The sequence below is a fragment of the Peromyscus leucopus genome, chromosome X (genome assembly GCF_004664715.2).
Source record: "Peromyscus leucopus breed LL Stock chromosome X, UCI_PerLeu_2.1, whole genome shotgun sequence".
Classification (NCBI taxonomy): Eukaryota; Metazoa; Chordata; class Mammalia; order Rodentia; family Cricetidae; genus Peromyscus; species Peromyscus leucopus.
The window spans coordinates 29,963,590-29,973,450 of NC_051083.1; the positions used below are offsets into that span (position 1 = coordinate 29,963,590).

General features: G+C 41.3%; 1 protein-coding gene across 1 annotated transcript in view; it reads right to left on the reverse strand.

The window, feature by feature from the left end:
- Ace2 (angiotensin I converting enzyme 2) overlaps positions 1-8,626 on the reverse strand; it is a 51,930-nt gene extending 43,304 nt beyond the window's left edge. Inside the window, exons 1-2 of the mRNA XM_028887776.2 lie at positions 8,388-8,626; positions 7,222-7,508 (exon numbers count right to left, since the gene is read on the reverse strand). Of these exons, the coding sequence (XP_028743609.1) occupies positions 7,222-7,407 (186 nt within the window). The 5' untranslated portion in view covers positions 7,408-7,508; positions 8,388-8,626. The remainder of the gene's footprint in view (positions 1-7,221; positions 7,509-8,387) is intronic.
- Between the last annotated feature and the right edge of the window lie 1,235 nt (positions 8,627-9,861).

The window sequence follows — 9,861 nt, forward strand, 5'->3', positions numbered from 1 at the left end:
AGGCATAGGCTGGGCGGTGGTGGTGGTGGTGGTGGTGGTGGTGGTGGTGGTGGTGGTGGTGCACGCCTTTAATCCCAGCACCCGGGAGGCAAAGGCAGGCGGATCTCTCTGAGTTTGAAGCCAGCCTGGTCTACAAAGCAAGTTCCAGGAAAGCCAGAGCTACACAGAGAAACCCTGTCTCGAAACAAAACAAAAAGCCAGGGATAGTGGCACCCACCTGTAATTGCAGCACAGGGGGCACAGAGCCAGGAAGACCCCTGGGGCTTTCTGGCCAACTAGTCTAATCAAATGGTACACTTGGGAGGCAGAGGCAGGTGGGTCTTCATAAGTTCAAGGCCTGCCTGATCTAAAGAGTGAGTTCCAGGACAACCAGGCCTACACAGAGAAACCCTGTCTCGAAAAAACAAACAAACAAACAAACAAACAAAAAACAATAACAAAAAGACCCTGTCTCAAAAATAAAGTGGATAGATCCCAGGAAATGACACCCACAGCTAACCTCTGGTGATATGCATGCACATGCGGGCGGGGGCACACACACACACACACACACACACACACACACACACACACACACACACACCTACTCACACCTGTGCCCTTAAGGAAGATTTACAAAGAATCTTATTTCAACAGTCAAACCACTGTAAACTACAAAGAAAGTGCAATGCCAAAAAATCTAGTGGCATTTTACTGAGAAGTTAATTACACTCTGGCTGCTGGATACTCCATCTACATTTCCTGTAAAGATTTGTTGTGCAGCACATTACAAGAGTTTGGAATTAATTTTCATCGAATTTCTGAACTACCTGCAAACCTCTTTTGTTTCTCAAACAAAAGCTTTTTTATATTAACTTCTGAACTAACCTATTAGTGCAGAGGCATGGGTGCAAATAGAAAATCCATGTTTCCTGGGAAACATTTCCAGTTACCCAGACAGTGATGAAGTTTTCAGCTAGATATGTTAAGTGATAGTGACCTGAATGTAGCTAAAATATGTGTGTCTTGCTATGTCAATTAATTATTGTTCTGGTTAGTTTTTTTGTTAACTTGATAGACACTAGGTTCCTTAGGAAGAAGGAACATCAACTGGGTAAATGCCTTTGTTAGACTGGCCTATAGGCAAGTCTGTGGAGCATTTTCTCCAGCGCAATGTGGGTGGTGCTTTCCCATCCCCGGGTAGCTGGTCCTGGAGTGTCTACAAACTTGGGAAGTCACCAGGAGCAAGCCAGTAAGCAGAATTCCCCCTGGCTTCTGCTGTGGTTCCTGTCTCCAGGTTCCTGCCCTGAGTTCCTCTGCCCTGACTTCCCTCAGTGATGGACTGTTCCCTGGACAGGTGTGATGAAGTAAATCTTTTCCTCCCCAAGTTGCTTTTGGTCAATATTTTATCACAGCCGCAAGAGAAACCCTAACTAAGACACTTACAGACCCAGCTTGGTTATTCTCCTATGACTTCTGTTGGAACTATGTATGATTTTCTTAGCAGTTTTCATCCAAATCCATTGGGGAATAGGGTGATCATTCCTTTTATTTCTTGGCCAGAAATGACATAATCTTAAAAGTCCCATAAGAAGACCAGATTATGGATGGAGTTAGCTATACACACCATAATAGCAGAAAAAAAGTGGGGAGCTTTAGAAGCCTGTTTTGAGCGAAACTTTTTCCTTATCCCTGTTTTCAGGTTCTGGCCTCACTCTAGGTAGGCAGCTTTTAGGGCATCATATGGATAAAGTTTTCAGCCTTCTTTTATTTTCAGGCATCTCTCACAACATTCTCTAAGTAACACCATACTATGCCAGATCTGTAGGCTGGCAATCCTGACTCCTGAAAGGTACCTCAGGAGACAATATGAAAGTAGCAGATGGCTCTCAGTAACATTACCATGATAGGACATGAATACACAAATGTCATATAGTCCAATTTGCTGTTCTGTATCAATTACCTGTTGCAATAATAATACTATCTAAGAAAGAACAAAAAAGCCTCAATAGCATAACTGTTTATTGTTTATGTGCCTAAAATAACTCAGAGTTGGCAGACACCTCTGCTGATCTTGGCTGGATTTGCATGCAACTCTGGAAGTTGGCTTCTGCTTGGGCAACTACTTAATAGTTGGCTAGTCTAAACCGGTTCTCTTGGCAAAGACAAAGGTGTGAAGGACAAGCCTCATTGTTCAAGCCCATTAAGCCACTGTTGTCGTCAGGCCTGCTTAACACAAATCGAGACAAATGATGAAGGACACACTCACAGAACCTGCAGTGGGGTGGCCCTGCAAAGTGACATGACCTTAGACATTATTACAGGAAAGGATGAAGACGTGTGTCCATCAGTGCAATTGACCATACTTCCTTAACCCAAGGTGGAGCGGCAAGCCACACATTTGCTTAAATGCTGTGAAAGCCTGTTTCGAGTTTTCGATGTCTCCCACTTTTTCCGATTCCAGTTTCACAGGTCTTATCAGCTTCACCACCTGTGGTGTAAGCGGTGCTTCCCTCTATTTACTCTGAATTTATCTCGGTTGGGCTTCCAGCTGAATTGCCTTTCAGGAAGAAAAAAATGAGCTGATACAATTGGCAACACTCTGTCCTTTGTTGATCCAGGTCACACTTTTCCTTCACTGAGGTTTCCTGCAGCTCCCAGCCCTCTCTGACCTTTTTTTTTTATTAACTCATTCATTTTAACTATTCTTGGGGAAGGACAAGGCTCCTATCTTCCCTCCTTCTCTTCCTCTTTCCCTCCCTCCCTCCCTTCCTTCCTTTTTTTTCTTTACATCTGAACACCAGCATTACATTTTTAAAGGCTTGGGAAGTGTCTCTTTTACTTTCAGAACCAGTTGAACAATGTTAATCATTGTGGTCAGGCAAATGTATTTAGTTAATGTCTTCAGGAGACAATCTAAAATGACTTCTAGGTCCTTTTCTGATCTGAAACCATTTCTTACGGTTCACCAGCTCCCTGTAACAGCCAACTTACACCCAAGTTGAATTTTCCAGATCAGTTCCAATTCATGTAATTCCATAATATATGACAACTTTTGGTGGTAAATGTTTTTGTTATAGTTAGGATTACTCTTATCAAATGCTTGCTTATGCATTAGTGATCCTATAAAAACCTTCTTTGGGCATTTTATAAATATTTATTTTATGAGAGAACATTTTTTCAGAACTTGCAAAGCCTCCCTGAAGCAATAAATGCACCACACTAAGATCAGAAGAACCTAATGACCTCAAAACTATCGGTGGTCATTTCAAGTATTTTCCTGGTTTTCTGTAAAGCGTCAGTTCCTGCTAAGCAAATGTTAAACTCTGGGAATTTCTGAACTATTTATTTTCTCTGTCCAAGAAGTTCATTTTCCATTAACCACCCCCCCAAGATAAACTAGATCATCAGATAGTCTCATTAAAGCAAACTCACAGTTCCTAACTCTGCAAGTCAGTGCATATTGAAGTACAAGTGTTGATCTATAATAAAACAGAGAAAAGTCTGTAGTGTGCAAATTTATGGGAACACATTCTCCCCTTTGCTCAGGAAAGGCTTGCTGTGCAAATACACAGATAGGGTTGATATTTCTTAATTCTTGACCCGGAATTCTCCACTGACAAGGCCAAGAAGCAGGCAAAGGAAGGAACATGACGGCTTTTTCCCAGAACCTCGTTCCCAGCAGTTGTTCTGTGAATCTCAGAAGAGCCTCGGGAATGAAAGGCTCTAGCTTCCTTCAGATCTGACCTTTCCGGGGCACTCTTGATTCCAAACCACCTGAGCTGAGCATGCAGCTAGTGCTGAGTACTTGCCTGGCATGCACAAGGCTCTGGGTTACACTTCTATACCACACGCCAAAAAATCTAATCAAACCTGCACACTTGAGATACCAGTGACACAGTGGACTTTTCAAAATACAAAGGCACTGAATAAACTGAATAATACTTTTTGCTGAAGATCAAACTAAATGCAAGGTACAGTATCAAATTACACATAAACACACACACACACACACACACACACCGCATACTTTCAAATTCAGCATTCTCTTATAGTATATACTATATTATTAATAGTGCAATCATAATTTTATTCAGTTTACATCTGAGTCGAATGGGTCTGAAGGAAGTTAACACACTTACTCAACTGGATGGGAACAAATACAGAGACCCACAGCCAGATGTTATGTACAGAGTGAGAGACCTTGGGACACTCAGTTCTAAAAGGGAAGTTTCCATCAAATCCCTCCCCTCAGAGCTCAGGGAACCCTGAGGAAGAGGAGGCAGAAAGAGTGTGAGAGCCAGAGGGGATGGACACACCAAGGAAACAAGGCTCTCTGAATCCACAGGATCGACGCACATATGAAGTCACAGAAACTGACGCAGCATGTACAAGACCTGCACGGGTCTGCACCAGATGGGTCCTGGAGCTGAAGGGAGAAATGCACAGGTGCCCCCACCCTTAACCCAGAAGCAATCTCCAATTGATAACCACTTGCAAATGAAATTTTCATTTTCTCCGGGGGAGTCTCACTGGGCAACAAACTACTCTTCAGGGTAGTCTGCATGCCCAGCAGTTGATGGCCAACAGAAAACAAACTCAACAGCATCTTTGGAGGTTCCTTGTCTCATAATGTTGTGTCAGTGCTCTTCCTTTTTTTTTGTTTTGTTTTGTTTGTTTGATTTTTTAATTTTTTTTTTTTTTTTTTTTTTTTTGGTTTTTCGAGACAGGGTTTCTCTGTGTAGCTTTGCGCCTTTCCTGGGACTCACTTGGTAGCCCAGGCTGGCCTCGAACTCACAGAGATCCACCTGGCTCTGCCTCCCGAGTGCTGGGATTAAAGGCGTGCGCCACCACCGCCCGGCTGTTTGTTTGATTTTATTTTGATTTTATTTTATATATTCTCTCTGTCTCTGTCTCAGTCTCTCAGGGAGAGAGATGTGTATATATTACATATCTTTGTGTATATATTACAGCTTCCAGTTTAGTGCTTTTGTGGGATTCCTGAGTGTGCAAACAAGTGGGTCTCTGTGGCTATATCTGATTCTTGTGCATTTTCTTGGGCTCTTTTTCTTCTGTTCGTTTCGTCCTAATCGGATATATTAGCTTTTGTTTTATTTTATCATATTTCATTTTTTTACTATCTTTTAGAAGCCTATTTGGTTTCTAATGAGAGACAGAAAGGGAGCGGATCTGGATAGGAGGGGAAATGGAGAGGAACTGAGAGGAGTGGGGGGGACTGTAATCAGGATATAGTATGTGAGGGGAAAAGATGTATTTTCAATAAGACACTTAATCAAGACCTTCAGTGTGGAAGATTCAAAGGAGGAACTGAACGAAGGCTATTTGGCCCGACTTCATGCTTACCATGTTATGGTCACGCTCTGTGTACACTTATTGCCCCTTATAGCACAGTATATCTCAGCAACCTCATCTTAGAACTCCTGGAACACCTGTCTACTGCCTGGCATATAAGAGAATCTCAACACATGAACCTAGGAGAGAATAGGCAGCTGGACCATTGCCTCCCTTTTCAGGTAAAGCACACCAGTTCACCTGAGGGCTTTGATGCACCCTTCACCGCTTTCTGGCAAAGGGGATATGGAGTCCCTTCTCATTTTTCTTTCATTTAAATGTTCTTTTGTCCTTTAAAGGGCACGCAATTTTCTCCAGTTTAAAACATCTGATGATTTATACTCTTCCATTTCTAGTTTTTGCTCTCTAATCAACCTGTAGAATTAAACATGATAGCACCCTTTTTTTTGCACTGTGCCACTGAGCCAAACCCTAACACCATAATAATCTCAGAGATGGTTTCAGCAAATATCACTACATCTCAATCTGCATATGTAGACCCTCAAAAGAACTATTATGTATATCTTCAAAAACCCTAACTCCTTCTGACACTAATAACAGCCCACCAGCATCAAGCATTCTTCTGGGGTTTTTGTATACCTGATGAAGCAAATATGAGTACTATTTATTTTTTTTCACGGGTGAATAAATTAAGACTTGGGCGGGAATGATGGCTTTTAAAATAATAAAAACAAATCTTAACATAAAAAGTAACTAAGACCCGGACTGTCTAATTAACTAACTCAAATCCACCCAACTAAAAAGTGATGGGGCCAGGATTTGGAGGTCAGTAGTCTAGCTCCAGGCCAGCTAGCTTTCAAGCATGATGTTTCACCATGAACCATTCAGCTGAGAATATCTACAGTACACTTTGGTCACCTCCAACAAAACTCAAATAAAATTTGAGAAAAAAGTTACACTAAAGAGAATGTAGATAAGACCAAAGTGAGACATCATATAAAAGCAACTCATTTAGCAACATTAGATTGTTCAAAAACTCCTTGATTTTCTTGAACTTTGGAAAAATAGAAAAAAAAATCTTAGGATTTCAAAGGAGGCAGCAATTCTCAGGTTCACTCTGTTCTATGAATGGCAGTAATTTAAATATACAACACCCAGAGCATTTGAAGAAATGAGGCTTCTAAGTTACAGTTTTGAAGGAAAGCATTGCTAGGTGGCCGGCGGCAGGGGAGACACGAAAGTCTTCTCTTAAATAGTTGCTCAGTTTTCCACCACTTAAATATACTTAAAAGGCACTTCAGGATCCGTGAGAAAAAAATAATTCTAAGTCCTTGTACTTGTCAAGCAAAATCTGCTGCTGTCCCAGAGTAGGCTGAGAGTTTTCAGGACTGGTTTAATTATAGCTTTTCTTCTGTGACCTTTGGAAATTCCTCAGCACTCTGTAACAATGAAAGAAGGAATTCCCAAGTCCAGTTTCACCTAAGCCATGGTTACCTTAATTACTAAGCTGCTGCCTTCAGTAAAGCCTCACTTGCATTTTTTAGTTAATATGTCATTTGTAGCCCTCAGATAGTCCTGTTGGCATTCTGGGCTACAGAAAATTATTGACTCACTAACTTACAACGTTTCCATGAACGTTTTGCATGCCAAGTATAGTCAGAATAGTGATGGTAACTTTATCAAATATTTTTCACTCGTCTCTGGAATCGTCTCTGGAATCTGGGCAGAGAGTTCATTCATAACAATTTTCCAAATGAATTCCAAGGTCAACTGAATTTAGTCATCTGGAATACTAGGATCAGAGCTACAGAAGCAATCATTCAACCTCCCACTTCAGAGATTTCTATGATTTACCTATCTAGTTTTATAGGCCATCATTCTAGTCTTTAATAAACAATCAATACCCCCTAGGTAGCCTCAAGAACTTACCATCTTTTGGGCATTCTCCTCAGTAATATTGGTGTTATAATTCCAAGAAGCAAGTGCACTTTGATAAGACAGGTCTTCAGCTTCTTGGTTAAACTTGTCTAAAAATATCTTGGCCTGTTCCTCGATGATGGACTGAGCAGTAGTTACAGCAACAAGGCTGAGAAGGAGCCAGGAGGAGCTTGACATCTTTCCCCGTGCACCAAGATCCCATCCACTGAGCAACTTTCCCTAGAGTAAAATCTCTTCATGAGTTTTTCTCTCATCAGCCTTTGAACTTGGGTTGGGCACTGAGAAGGGAAGACAAAAAAAAAAAAAGCAGAAGAAACAGAAGAGAACAGTAAACAAGCTGCTGAACCAATATGAAGTTAATCCTGGAGAGGACAGATATGTAAACAGAATTTTTAGGATGATTTTTTTAAAGTAAACTAAATAAAGACATGTTATTCATTAATCCTAGAAAACCTTAGCTCTGCTAACATTTTATGGCCAAATCAAAACTTGGACATTCAGTTAATATGTTCCTTAAAAGCTGTTAAAGATACACTGTGGGTTGCTATGATTTGACAGTAACAGAAAAGGGGCTAGAATTAGAAACATGGGAGATATATTAGAACTTATATCTGTTTCTGACAATTCTATCAATAAGTTATTCAGCCTTTCTCTGTTTTTGTCTTCATTTGTTTGTTTTTCAAGACAGAGTTTTTCTGTGTATCTCTGGCTGTTCTGGAACTTGCTCTGTAGACCAGGCTGGCCTCAAACTCAGAGATTTGCCTGTCTCTGCCTCCCGAGTACTGGGATTAAAGGCGTGCACCACCACCACCACCACCACCACCACCACCACCACCACCACCACCACCACCACCGCCGCCGCCCAACCCCATTCTTTCCTTTAATTTCAAGAGGATGCTCACAAAAATTCACTTCTTTGCTTAACAGTTTCCTTTCCAAGTAAGCAACTTCACCTTTGTCTTTATGAGCTTCGTTTAAAAAAAATTCATTTCTCTCCCCATTTACGAAATTTTAAGACTATTCTCCACTATATAGGTTTACTCCTCCCAGTGTGGCTTTGGCCAAGTTTCAAGCTGTCATTTTCTAGTTCTCAGGAGGCATATTAAACTCCAGTTCTATGGCTGACTTCATCATATGCCTCTTTCTCTTTGGCTTACCTGCTTAAAACTTAGCTGAAATCCCAAGGAAGCAAGAATGACTCCACATTATGAAATCCAAAGCATATCCATGTCAAGTCCTGGGCATCCATAGGCATGGAATCATGGCAGTGTGAACACCAAAGAGAATGTACTGCTTATCCTGTTGAAGTTCAGCAGCTGGCTCCGTGTCCTCATTCCCAGGGTGGAAGCATGGCATAGATAAAAGAGAGGAGCCACTTTAAATGGCAGGCCTCATAGGCCTGCTTGATTGTGATTATGAAACCTTCACGCAGAGAAAACATTTCTCCACCCAGAAAAACAAGTCTTCCAGGTTTATACGAAATGGTAATAACCAAGCCTGAAAAATAATTCCACTACTTCACTTTATTCCAAACTCGGGCAGACAATTGTAGAATGGGGGGAGGGGGGGAGCAGCAACTGTTCAAAGTGCTTTGTGTTAACAACATTTTCTTTAAGCATCACAACATACCTGTGGGCAAATATTTACATTGACATTTTATGGACTGTGAAAATGGGCTTAAGCAGCTAAACCTCACGAAGTTAATAAGAGGTGGAACCGGGCCATGAATCCAGGCTGTCTGGCTCTGGAGCACAGGCTCCGAGCTAAATTGGGTGCTATAGTCTGGGCAGGAATGGAGTCCTACACAGCCAAAGGAGAAGTACTTTGTGAAGATGGTGGCTTTGGTCCCACTATAGCAAATGTGAATCAAGATAAAGCAGGTGGCAAACTTAATTAACAAAAACATTCAAAGCAAATGACACGAGGGGAAATTGGTGCAGACACAGCACTAAGGGTCTTCCATCCCCAAGGAATCTGAAATCTGCTGGCTTCTCACAGGCTTAAAGAGACAAACAAACAAGACAATGGAGAGCAGCATGTGAGTCTCTGAACAAGAACATTGCATGAGAAAAAAGCTGAAAGGAACCTCTTTTCAGATGACCTACAGAATGAAATATTTGGAGTTAGGTGGGAAAATAGAGTATAGTCCCAATTCAGTTTACTGAGACACAAAATAAGATCTACGCAATCAAATTAGAATGGAGAAAGCAAGACATAAAATCCAAGCTAAAAGTAGATGGACAAGAAGACCAAGAACTCTGAGCATCAAGGTAATTAGTGGAATTGTGTATAGTGATGCTTTACGAAAACTAGCTTATGATGGCCAACAGCAAGTACTCACTGAACTGCTGAGATTTTTGGTTCACTCTTCATTGAGAAGATAATGGTGCTCTGTTACCTAGAAGTATTGCCTCTCAGCCCACTCTGAGAAATAGAAAGAATCCTCTAGAGATGGAGGGCATGTGGCCCAGGAAAACAACTGGCCTCAAGGAACATACTATCTTTAAGGAAAGAGAGCCAGAAGAAGGATGAGATGACTAGACACACAAGAAAGCTACTCTAACTTTGAAAAACATTGGAGTTGGGGGTGTATCTGATTAAAGGTAGAGAGAAGAATTTGACCTTGACGCT